Source organism: Lindgomyces ingoldianus (assembly GCF_010093535.1).
Source record: "Lindgomyces ingoldianus strain ATCC 200398 unplaced genomic scaffold BDR25scaffold_3, whole genome shotgun sequence".
Classification (NCBI taxonomy): Eukaryota; Fungi; Ascomycota; class Dothideomycetes; order Pleosporales; family Lindgomycetaceae; genus Lindgomyces; species Lindgomyces ingoldianus.
The window spans coordinates 389,144-415,004 of record NW_022985164.1 but is presented as its reverse complement, the minus strand read 5'-3'; the positions used below and the strand labels follow the sequence as shown (position 1 = coordinate 415,004).

The following is a 25,861-nucleotide window of genomic DNA, read 5'->3' as shown; positions in this document are numbered from 1 at the left end:
TATGCTATTGTATCATAGTATAAAGGATGGTTAAGGCCAGAGGTGAGACTTTTCAGCTTTCATAAATGCTGAGTACATTCGTCGAGTTGTTATACTCTGGCTGACAATTCTCCGTGTATCCTCCAAACATCTCACCCCTTGTCTGCACGAACTGCCCGAACCTGGGTTTCGAGCAGCTCTCCCCAGGCCCATCTCCACAATCAGGTAGGTGCTGAGGGCTCTGGTTAACGAGAACTCTGAAGTAGTCGCCAGAATCGAAGCCGTAGCTATCGCAGGCCATTTTCTCTACAGCGATGTTAGTTAGGAAGGGAAGGATACGGGATGATATCCAGGCTCGCATGTAGTTCTGAACTGTGAGGGGCATGGTCGCATTGGGATCGTTCGCTCCCGAATACGCCGAGTTATTGAAAAGACCCATTACGACGAGTACCATGGGTGGGAGTTCGCGGTGGGTGAAGGACACATAGATGTCCTGGGATGAATTATCGGACGCAAGGAGTCCAGCAGTAGCATTGAGCCAAGGGTATCCAAGCACACCAGAGATAGCGTTTCCATAACCGGTGTTGTAATGGTATTGGATATCATTCGTGTATTCAAATCCAAGCCATTCATTGGGCGAAAACACCTCAAGGCCGCAGAATAGAGACGAACCTCTAATGACGGTCTCGTAGCCGCACAACTCCTGCATGCCCACAATATCGTCGGCAGTAAAGTTGAAGCCAGGCGCTAGGTTATGAAAACGTTCAATGATTGGTTTTGTGTATATTTCCTTGTATTGCTTCCATTTTGTTAGCAGGGTTGCCTAAGCAGGTAGAATGAGTCTTACCGACGACTGTTTGCTCCCAGCGGACGAGCTATATTTCGGACAGCCCTCATATGGAGTCAGTGAATCCGCCCCTTCTGCTTCACTCTCTGCAACAGACACACGCTGTGTCTCGTTGCTTTGTTCAACCAGACCCTCAATAAAGGATAGGGCGCTCTTCTCGGTCCGCTCCGCTGTTGACGTCCACACCCTCTTAGGGGCCTGGAAACTGGGGTATCTCATTCCTATGTCGACACCTAGCTGGAAAGCCTCCAGCTCTCCGGCCTTGGTCAGCTTCTCCTGTTCATCGTCCGATATTGGTGTCTGCCATGTTGCGAGAAATCGAAGTGGCCCGGCTTTGCTCCAGTCCACGGTAGTGTTCTTCAACTTGTTGGTGAAAGGTTCAATATACTCTTCATAATCAAAGTCATTGGCATAAATAGCAGCATGTCGAACCAGGTATGAGGCTCTGGTGACATTGCATCCTTGTGGGGGTTTGGGATTAAGCGGTGGGTCGGCGGGCTCGAAGTAGGGGGCGATGCCAGCCAGATGCTCCAGTGGGTCAAAAGAGTAGGTTGCAAGTGCAGAATTAGCGAGAGCAAGAGAAAGAGTGAGTGAACGAAACATGATCGCTGGTACTGAGAATTGAGACCCTCAAGCTGAGGGTGGACCTACTTGCAGAGCCCACACCCTTTAAGGGGAGCAATTGCACGATGTCATCATAGTGAATGCTAGGAAAGCCAGCAATTGGTATAGCCGAGGTGAAATACCGGGAATTAGATGCCAGGATGGTGTTTTCAGAATTACATGGCGAATGGAGCAATGACGGAGGAGCTGGGAAGGCGATGTTCCTGCAGCAAAACAGGGCACCGCTCAAGCGTTCTAGCGCTCTCAGCACAACTTGGCAGGCACCCCGGCATTCCCTTCTGGGACCTGGAGTCATCCACCATCCTCCTCGCCCATCCTATCCATCATCTTTTGACACCATAATGCCGCTTACACTTATCAACCCCTTAGTAAAAATTCCACAGCCTCTCCAAATGCTTTCTCGGGGTCTTTGTAGCGTCTTACTATGGAAGTGAAGTCTTCCAGCCAATCAAAAAAATACCCACTTCTCCCTTCGAAATGAGCAACCCAACTAGTCCATCAGATTTGTGTGTGCGGGATTTTCAGCTGTTCTCTCAAGCATCCTTTACGCTTCAGTATCCTCTGAATACACCGCAATCCATTCCCCTGGATCTTCTCACTCATGATTTCCTATTTATCCCGCTTCCCATTCAGCAAGCGTCCTTAGAGGGGCGAAGAAATGGCATTTGCAAATACGCAAGCCGGTAAGCAAGTTAACCATTATCCTGTATCTCGACCACCTATCTACGGCACGAAAATAGCTTTAAGTTACCCTTCCCAGAGTTGTTGTGCGCATGTCTTATGTTCTGGAATTGCTTGACAGTGCTAGTTGTCATCCATATGTACGTGATATCACCAGCCGGAATCTGGACTTGAGGATCTACTCCAACAGTGGAGGTACATGTGATGGCAAGCCAAGACAAATGACGGATTCTAATCGTCTAGGTGAATGGGTGCTGTTTTATCTCTATGGTGTATAGGAAAGGGGTTCTGGTAGTGACCTCAGAGTTGAAAGGAGCAATCACGGTGTGGTGGTGCCAGACTGCAACGCTACTTAGGTTAGAGTGGTTTCCCTTGTGAAATTTTGGAAAAGTGTTCTAGTAGTGGAGGTCGATAGGATGGTCTGTAAAACACTACTTAGGTAAGAGTTGGAGGGAATTCCTAGTTATGAAGGTTGAGAGCAGCGGTTGTGGCGCAGCGACGCAAAGAGGAAGGCCACAACATGCAGTAAAAGTGGAGGTGTAAGGGGTGTCTTCAGGAAACGACGCCCCACATGCCAGACGACGATAAGTTGACTCGTAAATGTGCGCCCTTCCAAGGGTTGTGTGCATATGTAATTGAAATGGCGACCTTTCACTACAAGCTCGGATCTTTTAAGATTCCAGCTCCGGAATGTTGCGAGCTTGGAAGCTCGTGAATGTAGATGCACCTTAATCCCGAGTTCCATTTAGCAATTTAGTTCGGCTTCTAGGGGCACTATAGAAGAGCTATTCTAAGAACTACTAAGTTAGAGGTCCTCTAGGATAGTCCTGTCAGGAATCATCTAGTCTGTTATATAGAAGTAGCGATGGTCACACCATTCGGATCTAAATCTAATTCTGCTGTGCCAGATACTTCCAATTTGCTGGCCACCCTCTTCCTTCTAAGCCAGATGGACTTTAATGAAACCTATTCTTCCCAGCCTGAACATCATTCTCTAAGAACACCTCAATCTTGTCGTTCATCTTCGGCCCAATATCGTTACTCAAGCAACAGCAAATCGTCCCGACAACCCCGAATGCAATACTCGTCAGACAGACCGTCCTCAAGGCAACAACATAGCTCTGAACGAAGGCTCCACCCGCGGCTGCTACCATCGCTTCCGTCGTTCCAGGGATCTTAGCAATCGCTTCTGCGCCAAGCGGAATCGCTGATATGAGAGCCGTAGCAGTTGCCTGCGAACCTCCGGTGGCAGCGACAGCCTTTGATATCAGCTTGCCGGCTTGTTCGATCTGCACGTTGCTAAGGATGGCGAGGTAAATCGAGCTCGACAATGCGCCACCAGTCCACCTCGCCACACCGGCCAATGCACCCGAGATACCCAACTGTGTCTGTGGGACACCCATCTGAATCCAGGTAATACTCAGAGTCTGGGCCCAGCCATATGCCCCCTCGCAGATGAAGCAGAATACCATGATCATGGCCATATTATCTGGTTTGGCGAGCGCCATAAGAGAGCCGAAGAGGGTCATTGCACCAAATACGGCGATGAATTGCCATTTCCAGTGACCGATCTTGATGCCGAAGAACCAAAGGAGCATAGAGCCAAATATGAGACCTAGGTTCTGTGGGAGTGTGTATTCGAGTTGGGTGGATAAGGGTGTGGAGGCTGTGGTCCAGAGAACGTTGATGCAGGTTGGGTAGACGATGTTGACGCTGTAGAAAAACATATTTACGATCACGCCGGCAATGAATGGGTATGTACTATCAGAACATGTTAGTATGCTGAAATCAATCAGAAAAAAGTGGAGACATACAATTCGCGACCTTTATCCTTGGCAAAGATGTCAGGTGGACACATCGCTTGCTTGAGTGGAGCAAAGCGCTCATAAGATGCGAATACTCCAATCACAGCGAACCCTACACACAGCAAAGCAATGACCTTCGGATCGGATGATGGGATAATTGTTGTGTAGATGACGCCAGTAAAAACGCAGACAGCGCCAGCTGTGAAGAGGACAGCTCCCAAGTAGTCCAATTCACGCAAAGCCTGGTCCCAAGGAATACCACGAGGATGTTTCGGAGGGTGATAGAGCCAGATGAGAAGAAAAAAGACGATGAAAGTCCCTATTGCAGCGGCGTAGAAGAGCCACCTCCATGATTCTCCGTGTCGAATGGCGTAGCGAGCGACAATAGGTCCAAAAAGAACAGCAATCCACGTGCTTGCATCTAGGCTCAATCAGCGTTTGAAAGGAAATAGTTGTAAAGCAGTCGTACCTGCAATGAGCACACCGATGTGACGAAGTCTATTTGGAAGTAATTCTGGAATGCCAAAAGCACTTAGCTGACAGAGACCGGCTCCCTACATTTCTTAGCTTCAGCATCAGTGGTGCGAGGAAACCCTATGACATACCATTCCGATGGACGTACAACCCCCAATAATTGATTCAGTGTTCTTTGCAGAACCGATGGCGATATACCCAGCAAAGACGAGAATGTTTCCGCTAATGACAAACCATCGTCGACCGAAGAGATCTGAGTTACCACCAAATACCATGAAGGAGATAGCAGTGCACATGGTATACCTATACCATTATTAGCCTGAACTTATAGCCTAGGTGGTTGTGCTGCTTACACGGTCGTCCACCACGCTGCGTTGCCCGGATTTCCGAGTTGAGTTGATACTTGGGCTTGAATAGCACCAAGAGTCGTCACGACCCAGAAACTGAGGCCATAGGATGCCGAGAGAACCTGATGGCGATTTAGCGTTACCCCATACAGTTAAAGGTGTAACTTACGACAATAACCATCCATGTCTTCAAAGTAACGACATCTTCATCCCTTGCTTCATTCGGAATGTAGTTGTTGGTGTGAACAACCCCCTTCTCGGCAATGGCATCCGAGACTTGAGAAGAAGCAGAATTCTCTATGACCTCGAGCTGCTCTTGCTCGATCTTTTCTAAGGCCATGGTTGGCCCTTGTCTGATTGGATTCCGAACGAGAGGAAACACAAACCCAGGTTGCAGGATGGATAGACTTGAGGTGCAGGAGGATGTCAAGATATATTCACCAATATCCGTTGCAGTGGGTCCGACCACGTTCGCTCATGGTCACATCCCCCATGCTAACGCTTTCGAAGCGAGCTTCGTCCGTCCCGAAACCATAATGATGGACTCATGTTTGCAGACTAAGAACCATAAGCCCAGCGCTCTGGGCGTAGCATGGTGGCAACATGGATGTGGGATTTGCTTACCCATGCACTAAACCCCGGGTTTGCTAAATGTGATGCGGGAACGACTTGCATCTGACAGCTTGTGGAGGCTAGGGCTTCTCAGGGGCTTCCTGATGATGTGGAATTCTTTGCAGCTTTGTTCTTGGCTCGGAGCTCGGCAACATCCTGTATGGTGAGACCTTCCCCATGTGCGCACGGATGGGGAATTGGTGAGGGCGACTTGGCCAGGTTCTCTGCTCCGGGGTAACCGTTGAGGCGGTGATGTGGAGCGAGACGACGGGGATGCTCGGAAGCTCGGAGACTTCGGCGCGACTCTTCAAATGAAGGAGTCAATTAATCAAGTAGGAACCTTTGTAATTTACCGGCGAGGGTGGGTTTCTTTTGAGAGAGGGTCGCAAGAATGAGTGCCAACTCCATTAAATATAATCTAGGGGTGCTGGAGGCATCAAGTTTCAGAAGATGCTGGAATGCCGAGTCGTCCGCGGTGCAGTACATTTCTGCGAACATACATCAACCCGCAAACTACCCCATACCTCACCAACATGGAGAAAGGGTCAACAGGAGGTGTTGTTCCGAAGATCCGCGACGAAGGAAATCGTTTGCCGAGCCATTTCCAGAAAGCCGCCCTGATTGGCCATTAAAGGAAGAGGCTTGACTCGTGGCGATGCCGGACTATTGTGGCTGAAGTCATTCTCAAATGCACGGTAGATCGTCAGATGATGAACAAGAGGGTGAAAATGTTAATGAATTAAGGTGGAAAGGGAAACGCGTTAAGATTTCAGAATCAAGGAACCTTGGAAGTGAGTTGAAGTTGCTGATTAATCTGGACGCCGCAGTCCTTTTCTAGTCCTTGCATCTACATCTATATCTCCATCTACATATCCATCTACATAATAGCCAAGGCATTTGGTGGGCTCGCAACGCCTCCCTTCACATTCAGCGGTTCACTCGCCAAAAAGAATGTCCATCTCCGCTGCTTCTCACATTCCTTCGCCAACTCGTCGAGTGCAAACATCTCTCCAATCGGCATCCCAAATCCAGCGAGCAGGATTTGATGCATTGCATGCTCTGATGGAGGCCATGCTTCAAATCCAGGGCAATCACCTGCGACAGCAGCAATTTGGGTATCCCAGAGCCACCCCAGAACTTCGAAGTTGCTCTCAAACCCTGGATATTGGAAGGGAGACTTTGCCATGACTTCTTTCTTCTTGTCCATACTTGCGCACTCGAACGCGGTAGTGAAACCTGTTGCAATCAGTCGGAATGACGGTAGGTGAGGTGCAGGGTGCTCACCAGTGCGAAGAAGGATAATATCTCCAGCCTGAAACTCGAATTTGCATTCCGCTGCAATCTGTTTTGCAACCTTTAATGGTACGGCATAATACTCTAGTGGATCGTATTTGATCCCGTTACGTTCAGCGAACGAAACGAAGTCTATCAGAACTCCCCTTCCAACGATGCCTTCCTGTGTCCAAGCTTTGAGCTGTCAATCATGTGTCCTAAGAGACGACAATAAATACTTACCTTGTATGCCTAGGCGTGAAGTCTTGTTTTCGAGGATCTCCTTTTGCGTAAAACCATTGTAAAACTTCCCATCGTCAAACCCCCAATGCCTTAGCCCATCCCACTGTGTACTTGTTTGAGTGTTGAATGTTATGCGGTCATCCTACCCAAGATGTGAGATGAAAACGCTGGTTCTTCCAAAGAACCACATACGTTCATGTTCCTTCCAATTTCAAAAATCTCATGCTTGATTGTCTCCCGAAAGCCTCCGGTGTAGTCCATCTGTTCCAGTGCCCAGTTGATGCCGAACCGGCGACCTGTCTTGATTTCCTTCGCGGCAGCTACTGTCCTCTCTGGCGTAAGGTGGTTCAGCGTTCCAAGCTCATCATCCATGCCCCAAAGTCCCCATGCCGTATACGGAGGATGTGACGGATCCAGAGGTAATTCTAAAAAATTCGGATATGCTCTTGTCATCTTTCTGGAAGCCATGACGAGATCGACTAGATGGATCCAGGGTGATTAGTTAGATATGGAGTAGTCGTTTTATTTACAGGTGCGATGTTCCGGTTGTGTCCCTTCCCAATAGTATTGTAGATGTAATGTGATCTACATCGTCATTTCTGACGGGCACCTGATCTGGTGGGGTGCATTTTCGGAGAGTAGCGGGGCCCCGGAAATTGATCTCCGCCACTTTTCTCGTCAAAAGCGGTCATTGTTGTGAAGTGGCAACGACTTGTACAGCTCGCTCGGACAATCACAGGATTCATCCAGGCCTTGTCTCCAAGCTGGAACCGAGGCCGTGAGATGGTGGCTCATTTGGCACGCTATCGATGTCGGCAAGACCAGCTTGCCGCATCAGGATGCGGATTCTCCCAAGCCCACGTTGTATCAATGGAAGGTGATCCCATGGGCGCAGTATCTCGTAAGCATTCCGAATATGGTGCTCTTGTCTGGTTTCTTCGACAAAGGCCAAAGCTGAGCAATTGAATGTGATGATTAAAGTTGCAAGCATAGCATATGCGCTGAACAAAAGTATTAGCAACTTAAAGGGGGAATATAGCCTAGGGAACTTACGCCCAAAGGGTGAAATGAGTACCCATCTTCCTGCCCATGAGTTGCTCATCAGCTACACTCAAGAATAGACAGCAACCCCTAATACAGCCCTGGGCTTGATCTCTTGTTGCTGCCAGCGTGTCTGAATCAAGCAGAATTGCATCTCCGCTCTCGCCATGCTCCATTATCTTGAGGACCGAAGGCCAACCAAGGACTACAAATAATGCGATATATTGACCACGTAGGAATGACTTTCTCGAGTCGAAGACAGGTGCAGTGTCTATTGGGAACCGAATGCTAGAGGGCAGGTGATCGTACCATTCGCGGACTTGTTTTCGTAGCTCTTTAGTCACAACGGGGGCGTAGATAACTCTCCCAGAATGGTATCCAACTACTTCAAGCGACTGGGTCAAAAACTTCCGGAGGCTGATCTGTGCTAGAAAATAGTAAAACCCCGAGTCCTCTTCTTCGAATTGCGGAAGAGGGACAAGTTCATGGAAATGACGTAATCCGATAGGATGCATCTTCATAGTAGCTTCCAATTCGTGCAAAATGGTCGAACAAGCCCAGAAAGCACGATGAAGAGCTTCTTGCTCAGAGTGGCTCATTCTCTCTATGACTCTAGACGTGAGAAGGTGCATACAATCTCTAGCCGCTTGGGTGATAGAATTCCAGCTTTGCATGGGTCGGATGGCGAATTTGAAGTAAGAAGCCTGCAAAACTCGGCATTGCAAAGTAGGAAGACTGCCTGTGCGAAGCGATAGTCGTTCGAGAATCTGGCAACCTCGAGCAAAGTAATCCAATCCGGGTGCTTGGTTTTCGGGGCTCTCGCTTCGGTCTTCCGATATCGCCCCCAATGCTAGGAATAGCATCGTGAGGCATGTGGATGGGTTCGGGATTAGGAAGTCTCCAGCAGCAGCTTCCTCAAGGGCGCTAACACAAGCTCTCTGGTCGAAGATCGGAGTCCATCGAAGGAAGTTCTCGACAAAACTTTGCTGCAAGCGTCTTGTCGTCCTCTTTGTTAGGTCCAGTGGCTGTGAGAGTAGAATATCAAATTGATCACAGAGGTGTTCGCCAGCAAGGATCTCATCGTCGTAAAACTCTGCCGTGTAGTCCCAGCTCTCCACATGAATATAGGGTGGAGCTCGAAAGGTGAGTAAACTCGGCCTTGCAGTAAGAGCTTCGGTAGCGGTTTGTCGATAGGCAAAATCGTAAGATACCGGAGTCCCAACCGATGGATTGGATAGGTTGGTGTTGATGTATTCAACGAGTCCTCGGTTTAGACTTGACCTACGAGATCTCGATTCAACTGGAAGAAGCACTTCGCTACTAGTGGACACGTTTGGAGAGAGCATTGAAGAATTCTGCACCAATTGGTGCGTAGATTCCAGCCGGGCTTCGAGTTGGGACAATCGTCTCTCGATATTGACAAGGGCGTCAGATGGTGGGGCTACTGGCTTTGCTCTAGCGAGTGATGAGAGTCACGACACATGCATAGAGGATTACTAGCATACGAACCTGTCTCCAACAGTAGGTTTTCGATAATTGCACTCGATCCCAAGATCCGTACAAAATCCGCAAGATGGCTTCGCAGCATCGCACCGGGTCTTCCGGAACCGACACACATTGCACTAGACGGCAAATTCGAATTAGAGCTTTCTTCGGGGTCCATCAGAGAGATTGGGAGGGTGTCTTACTGCGATTGCTATGCGCTTACGGGGATAATTTTCCGCCATATGGCCTTGGGAGTTCTGGGGGCTCATGGAAGCTGTACCCTCGTCAGACCGTACACGAGGATTCTCCATCGAAGCAGCAGCATCGTGCTTCCGCTTTGTTGCCATTGCGGGTGCAAATTCAGAGGCACTGATGGCTTTTTCTGTCGCCAGGACAGCGAGGTTCATCGTCGAAGGTCGGAATGCACGGCCCTTCGGCCTTCGGAGGGGACGAGTTGATCTCCTCTTATTGGACTTCCCCGCATTCTGGCTGCCCACAAGGGGGCCTTGGTGGCTCATTTGGGCTTTGGCATGTTCACCGCTAATCTCTCTTTACGAAGCGAGGGGAGATCAGTGCAAATTAGGAGTCTCAATTTCCGGCATCAGATCTCAGCTACAAAATCATGTCTATCCCTTTCTCCCTGAAATGCAGCCTCACTTATCCTCATCTGAATCATGAAGCAAAGAAACATCTCATCTCCGCACTGGGCTGACCTTCACATTTAGTTCAGGCTTCACCCATGTACTATATGCCTTCATGTTTTTCATCTGGCCTTCCATGTTCCAATCCGGCGCACCGTCTGTTGTGGTAACATCGTAAAGCCAGAATAGTCGACTGAAGGCAAGTCTCATTTCCATGTATGCCAGGCTACATCTTCGTTAGACTAGTTAGCGTCACTAAAGGTCTCGCTACTCACTTCTTCCCAATGCAACCTCGTGGACCGAGGGAGAATGGTCGGCTGGCAAGTTTATAGTCTGTGGCATATGCTGGATCGAACCATCTCTCCGGAATGAATTCATCGGGGTTCTTGAAGTTCGCTGCGTTGTGTTGAGCACACCACGAACTCACAGAGACGGTCGTCTACTTCATTAGCTTCAACCAAGGCTCTAGATCATTTCAAAACTTACACCTCCTGGAAGGTATTCTCCATCAATCGTGTCGCCACCTGCGGGAACAGATCGTAAGAACCCAATGGGGGCTGGTGGCAGCAACCGTAAAGTCTCCTCAATGCAAGCATTCAAGTACTGAAGTGCAGTTGCCTTCTCCACGGTGATCTCTTGTTCCGAGTTGAAGCTCCCTCGGATTTCTTTCTTCAATTTCTCAAATTTCTCCGGATGCGCGATGAGGAAGTTTGTCATAGCACTCAGAGTCATCGCGGTGGTTTCGCTTCCGGCGACAATGAACAGGGCTCCATTAACAATGATCTCGTCCTGGGACAGGTCGATTCGTTTTGACTGGCGGAGAATATAGTAGATGAAGTCCTTTCGGTCGCTTTTTGTGTCTGATAGCCGCTTCAAAACTTTTTCTCTGCTGTAGGATAGGTGGTCTCTTCGTTGCGTTCGCATCTCATTAGGGATCCATCGCATAAGGTAGCTTTGAAGAGGAGATCCTGCAGTTGCGAAGCGCCTCGTGGCAGCCTCAATAGCTCCGGCTTGCACAGATCGGAAAATGAGGGTAATCCAGAAATGAAAGTCTCCGCGTTCGAGGCAGCCGAAGGATTCGCCGAAGGAGAGATCCCCAATTACATCGAAGGTCATAAAATTGTACCAATCCACGATATTAAATGACTGACTCTTTTCGGCGAAGGTCTTCACGTTGTTAAGAAGCTTTGTGACGTAGCCCTGGACTATCTCTTCTTGGCCCCATAAAGCCTGCTGGCTAAAGCCGTGAGAAAGAGCCCTCCGCTGTCGCGCGTGAGTTTCATTGTCAGACATCGATATAGTGGAGACTCCGGGAACCGCTGAAAAACGGTGTCAGAATATAGCATGAAAAGCTATACCACTTTCCCACTTACGATCAACAGCTCCAACGTGAATGGGATCCTTTGCCATATTCGGTTTTCCCAAACGGTGGCCATATATGTCTTCCCACGCCTGAGGGGTATTGAAAGAAAGCTCGTTCGGACTTAATCGCACGATTGGGCCTGGGTATCATTGACGATTTGATCAGCGGCATATGTCCTAATGGCTTACCATATTTGTCATGCAATGTTTTTGTGTACATAGGCAAGCGGCCGACTAGGACTGATACAATTGCAGGGAGCTTCCCCAAATCAGATCCTATCTCTTTTGGTAGCTTCGAGAGACTCACTTGTGTGACACGGTTCAGAAGTGGAGCAGGATACTTCGCTAGTGGGTGAAACCATAGTCGATAGACCACGACCCCCACCACGTAGAGGAAACTCTATATGAAACCAGTCAGCTTTCATGAATTCTTGAGATTCGGGGAAACATACAATCGCTACCCCACCTCCAAAGAAAAGTAATACACGGGTTTCCGCCAGACGATCCATTCCAACAGCTGAAGTGGGACTGGGTCCAAAGGAAGAAGTAATCCTGGCAGCTTCTTCAGTACCAGCAAGCCAGCCCAATATATACTACCGTTGCCAGTGAAACAATGGTGCCCGGAAAAGAAGTGGTTATGAAGGTTGTGATGGTGAAGTAGAAGCCGCATACGGAGAATCTAACCCCGAGCCGACTCTCCGAGCTTCCCCAACACGCGGGATACAGCTAGAGAGATCGGAGTCGGATGAACACCCGGGGTTGAGGAAACTTGGGGCCATTATGATGCGGAGGCGCGGAGACGGTCGGAAGTGTGGGGAAAGTGGTGTTTGAGGAGGAAGAGGATGAAGGTTTCCGAGATCTGCTCGTGTCCAATCAGGGATCATCTACCTGCAACTATTGCTGAAACCGACAGGGTCTTTCCAATGAATCCCTATCTTCATCTATACATTTAACATAAAGATGGCGCACGAAGAATAAAGCGATAGCGCTGGAGAGTCTAAACAGTGGTAGCTGATCCTCACAGCCCGGGGCCAGACCTCAGCCCGCTAAGAGCGATGAACCTCTAATATCACTCTCCTAGCTACTAGGGAACAGGTTGAGCAAATTGTATTTCCGTTCATCTTCCCATCTCCGATTCCGACCTCCAGTCTCAGCACCAGGATATCTCCATAGACTTGAGCAGCGTCGAAGTCCTCGCCAAAGATCCAAGCGGCCGGAAAGGCAAAGCTCATCCCCAGTCGTCTTCTTCACAACGTACTAACTGGTAGATTTTCTTAGCTCTCTACAGATTCGAGGATCCTTCACCGCTTTGGACACCACATCAATGGATCCTCGTTGAATAGAAGGACGCACATAACCATTCGAGCAGACTGTGCAGTTTATTCTCAAAAACGCTATATGACGAGGACAATGCCTGCCTTCTCAATCCTGATGTCGAGAATAATGAGCATATCCTTGTGGTTAGTGGCTCATGGCTGTAGCATAAAGCCCACTCGTTCACATGTCCTTAATCACTCACAATAGATTTAGCATCTTCAAGATCATTCAGCATGCTTGCTAGCATCCGTAGTACTCCGGCCCCCTTTTACACATGGCATAAAAAAAAAATCAAACTATTACCCTAAGAAACAACAGAAAAAATTGCAACCGCGACACCATGGCCGAAGAATTCTACACCATAGATCTCCACATTGACCTCACTCCCACTCTCACGCTCAGAAACCCCAACGTCCCGTTTGCAACCTAGAACCATGACCTAGATCCACCGCACCTTCTACCTTCCATACAATTCCGCCGCACACTATCTCCTCCGGGCTGAACCTTTGGAAGAGGATAGGGTTTGGTATTTCGTAAGGTCTAAAATTGCGCGGATTGTCGCAGCGGGCATCCGAGTTTAGACTATGGGCGATATGTGCAGTTAGAAAAAGCGAAATGAGGGGAAGATAGCTTTGAGGGGAAGTATCAAGAGTTGTTAGAGGTGGAGAAGATGCGTCATCCGAGTCTGGCAGGTGAGCTTTCAGATGATGTTTCTGGAGATGAAGAACTTATGGGTTAAGTGAAGAAATCGCTGAAACAAAGGGCCTGAATAGAGACGACAATGGGACAAATAGAGACAGCGACGCTAATAATAAGAGCTTCAGCTAGCGTCGGGATATGATCAACGCCAGAACCTCTTTTAAATCATCATGTCGTCTCCACGCCTCATTGGGGGTTCCTCCGTTTCTGCGTATCTATTATCCAGCCCCTATTCCACTTTGGCTGGTCTATGTCTGCCAAAAACTCTGGCAATCTTGGACTGGAACCTCTTCCTCTTCCTCGCCTTCTTCACGCGCTCCACGGTAACACTAATCAGATCCCCACTGGACCCGACGTCACTATCTCTTTGGCTGCTAACATCGCCGTGCTCGTAGACCACTACAAGTGCTATCTGGCTATCTTAGAAACTGTGCAATATTATATTGACTAGATTCCGAAGCGATCAAACAACATACTGAAGGAGACTAAATGCTCTGGATCACAGCATGTTGTGTTGTGTATTAAGTTAGCGGGCTGCGCTTCTTGACATCTCCTACGTCTTACCAGCACTCAGCCAAGTCCGAATACAATCCCGGGATCCGCTTACGAACAACTTGATCCGGAGTTAGTAATCCTAGCGTCTGGATATCTCCCCAATGACTCTGACCGTCCTTCACCGAAATATTCCTGGAGACATTTAGAAGAGGATGCAACTTTGGAAGGCGCGGGCATTAAAAAAGGTCGCACCAATTATTTCTAGCATACGTACCCATCACCCTAATTTTACTTTAATGATAATACCTATTCAAACTATTCAAACAACAGTCCCCTTTCCATGCCTTCATACCTCACATGACTCAGATAAACCCTTCTAGTAAAAAAAAATCTGAAACAGCCGTGCTCGAATCCTTAGGCAGGTAGTGCAGCGTTCCATCACACATAACGGCATTCCTTGAATCCTTCCACCGCGCCTCTTCAGTGACAAATACTATACGGAGTCCGGCACTATACGCCCACGTCCGGGCTTCGTTTTTTACCTGTGCAGAGTTCTAGATACGTCAGCAGAACTCAGGGGGTTCGTGGATCATGATCCTTATGAGCACGTGCGTTCGCATATACCAGCGCGCACAGTTCAGATAGGAATAGATAAATTGCGAATACAATGATCACACATAATTCTAGGAATGTAGAAATTGCGGCGGTCCAGCCATTATAAAGGAGTCAAAGAAGTTGCAAATGCGAGCCCGAGAATACGAAATTGAAAAGCCCAAGAATCAAAGCCAAGAGGAAACCCAAACCCTAATTCATGCCATGCCATGCCATACCCTACATCTGATAGCCCTTGCTCGATGTTCCTGCGAGGCACGAATAATCATCCCATCGCAATGAACCTGGCTATCTTTTCGTCTCAAGTGTGAGTGAATATTTAAAATTTGTGAGCCCTGTAAAGAGGCCTATATCCGCCTCCATAGAGGGTGGGAGTAGGAGTTTCTGTAGGAGACGCCTCAGTATTCTGGGGAGTTTGCGAAGAGCAAGAGTCCCCGGAGCACGGAGTCTCGGTGGGGAGAGAAGTTGATGATGGGATCTCAGTTCCTGATGAGTAAGGTGTTCCGGTCACTGTCGGTCCGCACTCATCGTCAGAGCATCCAGTGGGGAGAGCAGTCGACGATGGCAATTCAGTTCCAGATGAGTAAGGAGTTCCAGTCACTATTGGTCCGCACTCTTCGTCTGCGCATTCGGTGGGGAAAGAAGTCGACGAAGGAATCTCAGTTCCTGTTGAGTAAGGCGTTCCCGTCATTGTTGGTCCGCACTCATCGTCGCCGTCAGAGCATTCAGTGGGGAGCGCAGTCGATGATGGGACTTCTGTTAGCCCGGGAAGATCCGTAGTGAAAGTTGGGCCATTATTGCAACTATTATCCTCAAAGTCACATGTCGAAGTAGATTCTGGAGCGGATGTGGTCCCAGAGGGGCCTTCTTCCTCGGTGCAGGTCTTTGTAATCTCCATTCCAGGGCTCGTAAAGCTCTCGGGCGCGGTTGGCTCAGCGGTGTTGGGGATTTCAGTTCCGGTGTTCTCGGTGGAGGAGACAGTAATGACATATGTCGAAGTAACGATTACAGTTGAAGTGAATCCACAGCCCGTTTCTGTGGGAAGAATTTCAGTTCCCGTGCTAGACAGGATTTCTTCAGTTCCAGTACTGGAGAGGACTTCCTCAGTTCCAGTGCTAGTGGGGAATTCAGTTGTTTGTGAGAAATCAGTCACTGTCATAGTTGGACCGCATTCGTCGTCATCGTCAGAACATCCAGTGGGGAGGGCCGTCGATGATGGGGCTTCCTCGTTTCCAGTTGATGAGTAAGGAATTCCTGTCATCGTTGGACCGCATTCATCGTCATCAGAACACCCAGTAGGAAGGTTCGTTGATGAGTAAGGAATTTCCGTCATCGTTGGACCGCATTCGTCATCATCAGAACACCCAGTAGGAAGGGTCGTTGATGAGTAAGGAATTCCTGTCATCGTTGGACCACATTCATCCTCGTCATCAGAGCATCCAGTAGGGAGAGCAGTCGATGATGGAGCTTCCTCAGTTCCAGTTCCGCTAGGAAACTCTGTTGGCAATGAGTAAGGAGTTCCAGTTACCGTTGGTCCGCATTCCTCGTCAGCGCAGGAAGGCGCTTCAGAGTAAGTGCTTGGGAACTCGGACAAAGTCTCGCTGAAGGAGGTTACATCAGTTCCACTTGGGAGAGGACCTTCTGTAGTGCGGCTTGAATAGATGTCGGAGTAGTCGGTGGTGCCAGTGGGAAAGACCGAGGTGCCCGGACAATCAGTCGCCATAGAACCAGACACCGACCCATACGAGCATGAGGCAGGTTGTGTAGTGTAAGCCTTAGTGCTCGCGGAGATAGAGGTTCCATATCCTGGAGACCCATATCCTGGAGGGCCATATCCTGGAGGGCCATAATTGCCGTTGTTATGACCGCCATGATGTTCCCCATTGTGACCACCATTGTTATGGCTACCGCCGTAATGGGGAAGAGCGGCAGCAAGGCTGCCAAGGGCGGAGAGAACAAGAATTTTTTTGCCGGGCATGGTGTCAAGTGAAAGGGATGAACTTGAGGGTAAAGACTGTAGAAAGTTAATTGCTGACTTTAAAAGAGTGGCGCCGCCAAAGAAGCGAATTCGAGAGAGAATTTGGAAAGAAAGTGTTGTGATGAGGACTGAATGTGCGTCCACGACCGTCCATTTATATCCCGTGGTCCCTTTCACGGATCAAGACTTATTTAGGAAATGGTCTCTTCCAACGGACTTCTATTAGTCAGTGCACGAGGGTGAAATTTGCCCCACATGTTAGAAAATTGGGAGAGCTGAATTAAAATTCGTTCTCTTTGATGAGCAAAACGCCCGGTTTTGCGCAGAGCTGCAAGGTTGAAATCTTCAAACGTTTGACGTGAGACGCGGTAATTGAGGTCGATAACCAATCCACTCTTCCGGACGTAGGCAACTTTGGTCCAGGCAAATCATATACACATGGTAATGGACGCAGGACAAGACAGAGAATATTGACTTCCACTGACATCTTTGCAGACTGTTGCACGACAAACCCCGTACCACTCATACACTGCGGCGACAAGATTCGGGAAATGGAAGAATCAGTACTTGTCAGCGAACTATTCTCAAATATCTCTACGTTTAGAAGAATTGCGAATTCTCCGATTGAATAGGTTTAATTAACTGAGGACCTGAAACAGTTGAGCCTGTAATTGTGGAGGCTGAGGGGCGGAAATGCTGCAGGTACAACTCAGTGCTGGTTGAGATATAATCAGAGGATCCCACTAAACGAAAAGCCGGGGAATTTCTTGTGCAGCCTCACAAAATCCTTCGTGGCGGTGCATGTATGTCTGGCCCAATGCTTCAATCCTCATACAAGGCCACATTCGTGCATAATTAAAAAAGGCGCGCCGTGGCCATTAGGCTCAGTTGCTCTAGGACTAGAGTGATCAGGAAGTTAATCAACCTCAGGGCTTCGAACGAGTGCTGCTACAGCTTCTTGATCTGCTTCCGAAGCCGAGCGATCTCAACTTCTTGTTTCCTCAGCTCTTTCATCAAAGTAACTACTTGGGGAATAGGCCCCTCAACTGCAGAGATGAATGATGACTGTGTGGAGCGTAATGCAGGGGGCACGAGAATTCCAAACCAGTGAAGGGGATCTGTACGCGTATCGGTGTCGCCATAAGACGCTTTGTTTACGCCCGGTGGCAGTGTAGATGCAGTGGCTGATGCAGCCAAAGGACTTTCTGATGTCTTCTCCAACGGAGCCTCACCGTCAGCCGAAGCATCAGTAACTGATTCTGCCGGACTGGGGGAGGAATTGGGGGCGGAACACGCGAATGCAACATGGGTCCCTTCAGCGGTCACGGTGCTATATTTGTCGTTAAGCAAAAGGGAATGAAGGATCCAAGAGTGGAGAGGAGAATCAAGATGGGCTTCGACATACATTCTCCTAGTTGCTTGCATTCGTTCATCGTAGTAGTCTTGGCCATAGCGAGAGTGGGAGCGGTTATTGAAATTGGCCTGGGCGAGAGAGAAAAAGCCCTACCAATTACGGGAATTAGCGAATCCCGATGAACGAAGGTGGTCAACCTCATACCGAAGAGAGAGAGGATGTCAGCTTTTGCTGCGCCCTCTGGTACTGATCTAGAGTATTTAGATATTGCTCTAATAATCCATCAAGCTTCGTAATGAAGACCTCCTTCTCGGTCGTACCAACGCTAAGGTTGGGGGTTGGTTGAGCTTGCACTTCCGCCATTGTGGATTTTTGTAGGATCAAGGATGGTGTTGAAGCCAGAGCTAGCAATGGGGGTGTGCCTCGGCCACCAGTCCTTTTCAGGAAAGGCCGGTCCGAAGATCAGCCGACCGACATCATCAATTTCCCAAGCTCCCAGTACAGCCGCAAAACAACAATGTCGCGGCCAAATCCTTTCCTGAATTTATTCAGGCGGTATTATTCACATCATGGATTCAATGCAAACCCAAAGATGTCACTCAGGCCCTCAACACGAGCTCAATGCCCTCGTCAACGTTTCCACGACCAGTTCCGGCTCCATCAGATGCAGTTCCGCCGTCGGATGAGCAGCAAACCGGACGATGGACCGACGCCGCTCGACCCTAATTTTATCTCCATCCTCGACCGGCCGACGAGGATGGCCAGAGTAGGGAAGCAACACGGTCCTGGTCTCATCATTCTCGCTATAATACCAATTGCAGCGTTCTGCTTGGGGTGCTGGCAGGTCCAACGTCTGGGCTGGAAAACAGAACTGGTCGCGCGATTTGAGGATCGACTGACCTTTCCGCCTCTCGAGCTGCCGCTGCGAGTAGATCCGGATGCGATAAAGGACTTTGATTATAGGAAGGTTTGGGCGAAAGGTGTGCTAAGGCATGATCAGGAGATCTTAATCGGGCCGCGGTTGCATGAGGGAGAGGATGGGTATATCGTCGTTACGCCTCTTGAGCGGGAGGACTCTAGAGGCCGCAAGTCTAAGATCTTGTGTTGTAGGGGGTGGATTAATAAAAATGTTGCCAAGCAATGGTATAGGAAACAAAACGGAGCATTGCCTGAGGGGGAGGTCGTGATTGAAGGGTTATTGAGGCAACCGCCGAAGGGGAATATGTTCACGCCCCAGAATTTCCCGGAAGAGGGGAAATGGTTCTTCCCGGATGTACAGCAGATGGCTGAGTACACTGGGAGCCAGGCGGTTTGGGTAGAGGAGACAATGAGTGAGTGGCTATGCTTTGAAATAGGTAACGGGGTATCTAATAGAATGACAGCTCCAGACTTACTCGTTTCATACGAGAGAGAGCCTAAGGGAATTCCGATCGGGAGACCTGCAACCGTAAATCTCAGAAATAATCATACACAGTACATTTTCACATGGTACGTTCATAGCCCCCATTGCCCAAACCCCGAGTTTCTAATGAGACTCCATAGGTATGCGCTAAGCCTAGCAACCTCGATCATGTTCTGGATGGTCGTGAAGAAGCCACTGTCCGGCACTCAGCGGCGGGTCAAACACAGTCTAGACTGGTCTTGAGTGACCAACTCAATTAGACGCATTAGCTCCACCTTCACTCCCTATCTTCTTCCTCGATTGTCTCCATGCGCTTCCTCTTCTGTCTTCCCCCCTTCAGCTTCGGCAGAGGCTCCATTCGAAGTTCTTGCAATAGCTCCCTTGGAAGCATCTTCTGCGCGAGAGAAAAGCACGTGTTAGTGGCCGTGATTTGACGTTGCCTAGCAAAAATAGTCAGCATTAGGCGACCTTTAGCGTAGCTTGTACATGTCTGTACTGTCATTAAATGTACCATACCTCTTCATCAGCGCAATCACGTCCCTCTGCTCAATCACCTTCCGTTTCGCATGCTGCGAATATGCTACCAGATCCTCTCCCAGCTTCTCAAAGAACCAATCTGTTGTCGACATAATGACGGCAAGGGTGTCTTGGTCAATCTTTGCCTTACTGCCCTGAGCTTTCGCGAAGCTGGTTGCAAGGCGCTTAACTATGGATGCAGGAAGTGAACGGTATTCGTTGCCAAGTGGAGAGATTTTCGTTTCCTTTCGTTGCGTGCGAGCTCCGCCTTTATTTCCAGTACGCGGCTCGGGTGATTGTGGGAGCAAGCTACGGTCCACTGCTGAAGCTTCCCCGCGATAAGCTTGGAGATCTTGGTCCTCGCCTTCGTTATCGTCTGATTCCCAGCCTAGCATTTCTCCGCCCCCAACGGCATCGTCTTCGTCGTCAGATGCTATGATATCAGGTTGCACCCCCAAACCCGCGTACATGCCAGCATCTTCATAGCCATCGAGGTCTTGTGGTGCTTCTTCTTGTAGTGGAACTTGGATGCGCGGGGGTATGGTGAATCGAAACGTTGGCTCGTCTGGCTCATCCATATCACCGAATACACCAAGGTTAATATCACTAGGCCGTCCATCTCGTCGGCCTGTCAGTGCCCGTATCTCCGTAGTGGTATCGTCCAAGACTTCGTCAATAGCTTCATCAAGGAGTTGATCCTGGTCTGCAGTAGGTCTCCTATTGATGAATGTTCCGTCAACTTCAAACTCATCGCCATCAACACCCAGCTCGTTCAAGTCGGCAAAGCGCTCACTGACTCTCGTTGTAAACATTATCCGGGGGTCCTCACTAAGAGCCCGCCTTCCGAACTCGAGGGAATGCATCGTTCCCGTGTCCACGTCGTCTGGAAGTTCAGGAAGGAGCGATTGTCTTGGTGGAGCTTCGTGGAAGCTGTCATCATCGTACATATCTCCAAGAGGCATTGAAAGACGAGGGGCAATGAGGTCAGGGCCATCTTCGATGTCTGGGAGGTCAAGAGCGGGGTTCCGTGGTGGGGGTTCTGGGATCTCAGACGGCTGGACTGCCTGGGTGGTGCGGGCAAGGACTTTGCGATAGCCCAATTAGCTCAGTCTTAAAGCCAATAGAGAGTCTGGACTTACCTCTACTCAGATTGCGCAGTGTATCTCTCGGAGTCTCTCTTTGTATTCTTCCGCTCCTTCTTCGATTGTGACCCGGCGTCCTAGCAGCGCGTTCTCTAAGAGCTAGAATAGCATGAGGCGTAGTGGGTGCAGCTCGTCGGGCGGTAATCGGGCGCGTTGTCGGCCCTCCTCGTGGTGTTCGTGCAGCAGTCCCTGGGGTTCGAATTGCAATGTTTGGGGTTCGCCGACTTCCTGACGTTGGACCTGCACTGGATGCTCTGCGGAAAGGAGTTATTGGTTTCGGGATTACACCTGCTAACTGGCGTAGCTGGAATAGATTCAGTGCAAGTTTAGTTCAAGCACCATTCGAATACCCACATTTGAATTTGGGGTCCCTTCCTCTGCATCGCCAGGCGCTTCCGAGTTATGTGAGGTGGTGCGCTGCTTTTTGCGAGCCGATTCAGACATTGCTACGTGTCAATGACGGCGAAGACGGCGAAGACGAACGTTTCTGGTGGTTGGTATTCCGATTGAACATACCCTCATAAGCAGTTGTTGATCCAGTGGAGCTCGACGCGTCGTCACAGCCCTTATGTAAGCATGGCTAGCGCGAACCATTATCGATAAAGTCGAAATTATCTCCATGACGAAATTTCATGTACAGTTTCACAGTTCTCTCATAGAACACAACCACCGAAATGTCTGACTCGGAAGCTGGGGGTGGTGTCCCTCTAATAGAGCCTGCATTTGACTCCACTTTAACATCAAAGAAACGGAAGAGAGGTGATGAAACAGAGGTGGATGCCGAGACCAAAAAGGCACTCAGGAAGGCAAAGAGAAAGGAAAAGAAAAGGCTGAAAGTAAAAGGGACAGCTATCGATGAAGATGACCTGGATCAAGAGCTACGAGTTAACCATGCATTTGAGCGAATGGACAACCAACTACTCGCTGACTACATCAATTCGCGAACAAGGCACTATGGGAAAGAGCTAAGCAGTGTTGAACTTGAGGACAGATTTATCCCAGGTATTATTTGTGTATCTGCAAGGACCCCATTCTCTAATATAATTTAGGTCGGGCTATTCGCAACACTAGCAGCTGGACCAAACCACGAACTCTGGAGAACCTTGCAGCTTTTCTCCACAAGCAGACCAAGAAGTTAAAGCCAACCCCAGCCACACCAACCGGAGCACCACATACGATTATCGTGACTTCCTCTGGCATTAGAGCCGCAGACGCCTTCAGAGCTCTTAGATCTGGCCTCCCAGAACAGGGCATGAAGAATCCAAGCGTTGCCAAGCTTTTTGCGAAGCATCTCAAGGTGGACGAGCAGGTTGCCCAACTAACCAGGTTCAAGTGCGTGAGTTTCTTACACTCAAATCCTAATCTTGCTGATAGATCTATAGAACCGATTTTGGTGTTGGCACTCCGGACCGACTTTCCCTTCTGCTAGACCAGAAGGCATTATCTACTGCGAATCTCAAGCAAATTGTCATAGATGTCTCCTATATCGACCAAAAGAAACGCGGTATCCTCGATATGAGAGAGCTCCATGAACCCTTGATCAAACTGCTTCTTCGAAAGGAGTTCATGGGCGAAGATAAGTATGGTGGGAATGATCTGCTGCTCTTCTACTGAGCGAATTATATCTTGTAACTGCTTTCTTCGGCTATTTAGTAAATGGTAAAGTGGTGGAGCTATTGCCTGCTTTATGCGTAGCGGGGTTCATTTAGTCTGGTGGGTGCTGTCTGAGTGCCCGCTCCACCGAGGCCTTCGCTGACAGGCGCATAGGATGAAGTAACCAACACTATAATGGCCAGGTCGTAGTGAAATCCACAAGAGATATCTCCAAGTCTGTAGGTCATGTGGCATCGATGTATTCAGGTAGTAGTGACATGTTCAGTGCTGAGGTAGCCCATGTCCCTTCAATGCTCCCCAGATTCCCGCTTGACTCCTACTCACTTGTGGAGTGAATGCTCACAGCCATTAACAACTTGACTGACTTCGTGCAAGGCTTTGCCTATAATGTCCGGCGTACCTACGACACTCAACCGCCGAGAAAGAAGAACTCTGAACTCAATCTGCAGCTAAATATTAGCAACTTCAAGCAACCAATAGACATACGCGAAATTCTCAGATTTGGCAGGACCAAAGCAATTCTCAACATGCCCTACTTTTCATACACGTTTTTCTCCTAATCGCTCCGTGGAAAATGTACCTAGTCTAGCGACATCCAGAGAGGCAAGCCGACCGAACACAATCCCCCAGCCTCTGCCTCTCCATCGGTCACACATCCAAGGCATCAGTCCCAGCCTCCTGAAGGTATCGGTGTCAAGACACACAGATAGAAAATGAACGGACAGGCACGGAGGAACATGGCCGGGATCGCTAAGGCCGACAGAGTTGATTCCGTTCTCTGCAGGCTATGATCAAGGGAGAAATTGATGCTGGCAGAATGCGATGTGAGGTTGTTGCCAAGAGCAAAGGAGGGTCCCGAGGAGCAAAAATGACAGGCTCGTTGGCGAATCACGGATGCATGGTGTGTAAAATATTAATTGAAAGTCGTATTGGCAGCTCCAGCACCACGGACGGTGGGGTGAGAAGCGATATGGATACGCACGGGTCTAATCGATAGACTTCATGCTTGACTCATGGCTTGCTTTTACCTTTGCAAATATATACAAATCCCGTCTGGAGCCAGTCTCCGTGCCCTCTGCGTGTCATGCAGCAGATGCAGAGCCATCACAGCGCGGTCGCCCGTAGGCGAAGAAGAGAGGCCATTCGGGGGGGGGGAGAGCACTGGCTCGTGAAAGAGGTCGTGTCGGACTTCGCGCAAGGCAGCCGGGCAGCGCGGCTTGCTATTTTAAAATGCTGCTCAACGTGGGCGCAGAGTGGGTGGGAAGAGGCTGCCAGCCCTACCTATCAGCTATCTCAGGCCACAGAGGGCGGAGGAGGAGTCGTGGGCGTGGTGCAGGTCAGTGTGATGCAGGCGATGAGTGGCCGATGGTGCGTCTTGGCCGGGAGGGTGTCTCAAGATGGTTTCAACGGAGCCATCCCATACGCGCCTGCCTTTTGCCAGAAAGCCAGCTCCATCTGCTCCTCTGCGCTGCACTCCAGAATCGTTATCGTATCTGACGCTGCGCTGGGCGCCATCGTGAACAGAGGAACTCGCTGACCGTCACAATTGCCCGCGCGAACCTTGGAACCCGCCGAGATCACCGCTGTCGCCGCCGGCCGTTGCTGGGGATCGCTTCTAAGCTTCGGTACACCCGCCTCACCTCGCAGCCAAGCGCGATAAAACACCCCTTCTGCGCTGCAGCTAGCTCCCACCGCCGTCCATAGCAACCAAAATTATATCCGTAGACCGTCCACCTCGCGACTTCACCACGACAACTCGCCGCCTCTAACCTTCCGCCCCCCGTGCAGACGCCGCCCACGCCCGCCACTGCCAACCCACCTCCCCCCAAAGTACCCCCCAGAGTACCCGCCGGCCGCTTGCTCAGGAGCTTCGAGAACAAGCACGTTCGCCATGGCTGCGCCCACAACCCAGTCTTTGAAGGTGCGATCCCGCTGTCGCTGAAGCCGTCGGTAATACAAAGTGACTGACTGCCCTGTAGTGCGTAGTGACAGGCGACGGTGCTGTAGGCAAAGTGAGACGCCCCTTCCCCCTTTGCTCCCCTCTGGGAACTCACCCGCTGACTACAGCTCCCAGACATGCCTTCTCATTTCGTACACCACAAATGCTTTCCCGGGAGAGTACATTCCCACAGTGTGAGTCCGACCAATGATTTCTGAAACACGAGCTAACACGCCAAAGCTTCGACAACTACTCCGCAAATGTTATGGTTGACGGAAAGCCCATAAGCCTCGGACTGTGGGATACCGCCGGCCAGGAGGATTACGACCGCCTGCGGCCGCTTTCATATCCCCAGACCGACGTGTTTCTGATTTGCTTCTCCATCGTCAGCCCCCCGTCATTCGACAACGTCAAGGCCAAGGTACAGCCACACCACAGTCTCCCCTTTAGGCATAAATACTGAGTCAGTCCTAGTGGTACCCCGAGATCGACCACCATGCGCCTGGTGTCCCGATTATTCTTGTTGGCACCAAGCTGGACTTGCGGGACGATGAAAATACCAAGGAGAGTTTGCGCCAGAAGAAAATGACGCCCATCCAATACGAGCAGGCTGTCATGGTAGCCAAGGAAATTAAGGCACAAAAATATTTGGAGTGTTCAGCCTTGACGCAGCGAAATTTGAAGAGCGTTTTTGACGAGGCCATTCGGTAGGCACATGTTGACACAGACATACTCAATTCTTACTGACACCACCGCAGAGCCGTTCTCAGTCCGCGCCCCATACAACAGACTAAGAAGAGGAGGGGCTGTGTTATTCTATGAAGTGGAGACCCAAGATTTGGGGTGGGTTTGGGGCACGGTACGCTGGGGAGGGGTGGAGAGGGGAGGTGAGGGGAGGGGATGGGATGGGATGGGAGGGGATAGGGGTGGGGTGGGAGGGGTGAGGTGAGGTGGCTGTTTGGTGTAGCAAGATGACGCGGGAGGCTTGAATACCATTCAGCGACATTTAACGAGGGCTCCATATGAAATTGGACAAGCAAGCCATGGGGTCACAAGGCTTAACTCGGTTCCAATTCGTGTCGGGAGGGCTAGATGAGACTGCGCATTCAGGACTGGGCGTAATTACGCATCTATCAACCTCCGGCTTAGGAAGGCGAAGGAGTCGGTTTTACAGTGCGATTACTTGGCCGCTTATGGTAGGACTTAGCATGGGAACAACAGCATTTTTGTTCAATTAAGTGTAGATAAGTGAAGCAATTCTCCTTGGGCAAAGATTCGCTCAGTTGTTTGTGGTGTATTCCGTTCCTGAATTATGATGTTGCATTTCACATACAAGTCACGATGGCACTCCCCTTCACAATAGAGCTCCCGTCGTGCATG

The 25,861-nt window shown here is 49.7% G+C and overlaps 11 protein-coding genes across 11 annotated transcripts; 5 read left to right on the top strand and 6 right to left on the bottom strand.

The window, feature by feature from the left end:
* Positions 1–32: 32 nt before the first annotated feature.
* On the bottom strand, positions 33–1,435 carry BDR25DRAFT_252176 (repressible acid phosphatase). Its single transcript, XM_033686161.1, has 2 exons — positions 827–1,435; positions 33–778 (listed from the first exon to the last, which is right to left on the bottom strand). The coding sequence occupies exons 1-2, from the start codon at positions 1,427–1,429 to the stop codon at positions 53–55; spliced, it is 1,329 nt and encodes a 442-aa protein (XP_033553109.1). The 5' UTR covers positions 1,430–1,435; the 3' UTR covers positions 33–52.
* Positions 1,436–2,960: 1,525 nt separating this feature from the next.
* Positions 2,961–5,428, bottom strand: BDR25DRAFT_252175 (MFS general substrate transporter). The gene is made up of 7 exons (XM_033686160.1): positions 5,382–5,428; positions 4,927–5,315; positions 4,764–4,879; positions 4,542–4,713; positions 4,406–4,490; positions 3,946–4,357; positions 2,961–3,892 (listed from the first exon to the last, which is right to left on the bottom strand). The coding sequence occupies exons 2-7, from the start codon at positions 5,095–5,097 to the stop codon at positions 3,088–3,090; spliced, it is 1,761 nt and encodes a 586-aa protein (XP_033553108.1). The 5' UTR covers positions 5,098–5,315; positions 5,382–5,428; the 3' UTR covers positions 2,961–3,087.
* Positions 5,429–6,246: 818 nt separating this feature from the next.
* Positions 6,247–7,352, bottom strand: BDR25DRAFT_277304 (putative cyclase; the record flags this gene model as incomplete). Its single annotated transcript, XM_033687608.1, has 4 exons — positions 6,247–6,605; positions 6,654–6,836; positions 6,885–7,026; positions 7,077–7,352. The coding sequence occupies 4 exons, from the start codon at positions 7,350–7,352 to the stop codon at positions 6,247–6,249; spliced, it is 960 nt and encodes a 319-aa protein (XP_033553107.1).
* A 2,749-nt stretch (positions 7,353–10,101) lies between these two features.
* On the bottom strand, positions 10,102–11,944 carry BDR25DRAFT_375109 (cytochrome P450; the record flags this gene model as incomplete). Its single annotated transcript, XM_033697363.1, has 7 exons — positions 11,866–11,944; positions 11,721–11,813; positions 11,603–11,672; positions 11,425–11,553; positions 10,538–11,370; positions 10,327–10,490; positions 10,102–10,277 (listed from the first exon to the last, which is right to left on the bottom strand). The coding sequence occupies exons 1-7, from the start codon at positions 11,920–11,922 to the stop codon at positions 10,103–10,105; spliced, it is 1,521 nt and encodes a 506-aa protein (XP_033553106.1). The 5' UTR covers positions 11,923–11,944.
* A 1,126-nt stretch (positions 11,945–13,070) lies between these two features.
* BDR25DRAFT_349375 (uncharacterized protein) lies at positions 13,071–14,818 on the top strand (the record flags this gene model as incomplete). The annotated part of the gene is made up of 10 exons (XM_033694544.1): positions 13,071–13,142; positions 13,174–13,263; positions 13,312–13,325; positions 13,361–13,464; positions 13,582–13,859; positions 13,890–13,942; positions 13,997–14,169; positions 14,255–14,303; positions 14,409–14,559; positions 14,612–14,818. 10 exons carry the CDS (start codon positions 13,071–13,073, stop codon positions 14,816–14,818), a joined length of 1,191 nt encoding a protein of 396 aa, XP_033553105.1.
* Positions 14,819–17,167: 2,349 nt separating this feature from the next.
* BDR25DRAFT_331154 (uncharacterized protein) lies at positions 17,168–18,231 on the bottom strand (the record flags this gene model as incomplete). The annotated part of the gene is made up of 3 exons (XM_033692607.1): positions 17,168–17,844; positions 17,920–18,017; positions 18,073–18,231. The coding sequence occupies 3 exons, from the start codon at positions 18,229–18,231 to the stop codon at positions 17,463–17,465; spliced, it is 639 nt and encodes a 212-aa protein (XP_033553104.1). The 3' UTR covers positions 17,168–17,462.
* A 154-nt stretch (positions 18,232–18,385) lies between these two features.
* On the top strand, positions 18,386–19,707 carry BDR25DRAFT_277298 (SURF-family protein Shy1; the record flags this gene model as incomplete). Its single annotated transcript, XM_033687607.1, has 3 exons — positions 18,386–19,199; positions 19,251–19,356; positions 19,411–19,707. The coding sequence occupies 3 exons, from the start codon at positions 18,386–18,388 to the stop codon at positions 19,511–19,513; spliced, it is 1,023 nt and encodes a 340-aa protein (XP_033553103.1). The 3' UTR covers positions 19,514–19,707.
* BDR25DRAFT_339343 (uncharacterized protein) lies at positions 19,548–21,415 on the bottom strand (the record flags this gene model as incomplete). The annotated part of the gene is made up of 4 exons (XM_033693374.1): positions 21,283–21,415; positions 20,926–21,232; positions 19,787–20,870; positions 19,548–19,710 (listed from the first exon to the last, which is right to left on the bottom strand). The coding sequence occupies exons 1-4, from the start codon at positions 21,370–21,372 to the stop codon at positions 19,548–19,550; spliced, it is 1,644 nt and encodes a 547-aa protein (XP_033553102.1). The 5' UTR covers positions 21,373–21,415.
* A 163-nt stretch (positions 21,416–21,578) lies between these two features.
* On the top strand, positions 21,579–22,967 carry BDR25DRAFT_331151 (uncharacterized protein). The gene is made up of 5 exons (XM_033692606.1): positions 21,579–21,930; positions 21,978–22,260; positions 22,311–22,641; positions 22,696–22,814; positions 22,918–22,967. The coding sequence occupies exons 1-3, from the start codon at positions 21,603–21,605 to the stop codon at positions 22,540–22,542; spliced, it is 843 nt and encodes a 280-aa protein (XP_033553101.1). The 5' UTR covers positions 21,579–21,602; the 3' UTR covers positions 22,543–22,641; positions 22,696–22,814; positions 22,918–22,967.
* Positions 22,968–24,256: 1,289 nt separating this feature from the next.
* On the top strand, positions 24,257–25,359 carry BDR25DRAFT_64739 (ras-like protein ced-10). Its single transcript, XM_033698871.1, has 6 exons — positions 24,257–24,463; positions 24,522–24,554; positions 24,617–24,675; positions 24,722–24,902; positions 24,956–25,188; positions 25,240–25,359. The coding sequence occupies exons 1-6, from the start codon at positions 24,434–24,436 to the stop codon at positions 25,301–25,303; spliced, it is 600 nt and encodes a 199-aa protein (XP_033553100.1). The 5' UTR covers positions 24,257–24,433; the 3' UTR covers positions 25,304–25,359.
* Positions 25,360–25,399: 40 nt separating this feature from the next.
* BDR25DRAFT_64736 (uncharacterized protein) lies at positions 25,400–25,774 on the top strand. Its single transcript, XM_033698870.1, has one exon. It carries the CDS (start codon positions 25,504–25,506, stop codon positions 25,717–25,719), a length of 216 nt encoding a protein of 71 aa, XP_033553099.1. The 5' UTR covers positions 25,400–25,503; the 3' UTR covers positions 25,720–25,774.
* The last annotated feature ends 87 nt before the right edge of the window (positions 25,775–25,861 follow it).

Bases quoted from the DNA above. Each gene is read 5' to 3' on its own strand.
- BDR25DRAFT_64739 (XM_033698871.1), top strand. From the start codon at position 24,434: ATGGCTGCGCCCACAACCCAGTCTTTGAAG. The intron at 24,676-24,721 runs GTGAGTCCGACC...AACACGCCAAAG, and splicing joins GGAGAGTACATTCCCACAGT to CTTCGACAACTACTCCGCAA. The intron at 24,903-24,955 runs GTACAGCCACAC...AGTCAGTCCTAG, and splicing joins TCGACAACGTCAAGGCCAAG to TGGTACCCCGAGATCGACCA.
- BDR25DRAFT_64736 (XM_033698870.1), top strand. From the start codon at position 25,504: ATGAAATTGGACAAGCAAGCCATGGGGTCACAAGGCTTAACTCGGTTC.
- BDR25DRAFT_252176 (XM_033686161.1), bottom strand. From the start codon at position 1,429: ATGTTTCGTTCACTCACTCTTTCTCTTGCTCTCGCTAATTCTGCACTT. The intron at 779-826 runs GTAAGACTCATT...ACAAAATGGAAG, and splicing joins CTGGGAGCAAACAGTCGTCG to CAATACAAGGAAATATACAC.
- BDR25DRAFT_252175 (XM_033686160.1), bottom strand. From the start codon at position 5,097: ATGGCCTTAGAAAAGATCGAGCAAGAGCAGCTCGAGGTCATAGAGAAT. The intron at 4,491-4,541 runs GTATGTCATAGG...TAAGAAATGTAG, and splicing joins GTTGTACGTCCATCGGAATG to GGAGCCGGTCTCTGTCAGCT. The intron at 3,893-3,945 runs GTATGTCTCCAC...ATGTTCTGATAG, and splicing joins AAGGATAAAGGTCGCGAATT to TACATACCCATTCATTGCCG.
- BDR25DRAFT_331151 (XM_033692606.1), top strand. From the start codon at position 21,603: ATGTCTGACTCGGAAGCTGGGGGTGGTGTCCCTCTAATAGAGCCTGCA. The intron at 21,931-21,977 runs GTATTATTTGTG...AATATAATTTAG, and splicing joins TGAGGACAGATTTATCCCAG to GTCGGGCTATTCGCAACACT. The intron at 22,261-22,310 runs GTGCGTGAGTTT...ATAGATCTATAG, and splicing joins GCCCAACTAACCAGGTTCAA to AACCGATTTTGGTGTTGGCA.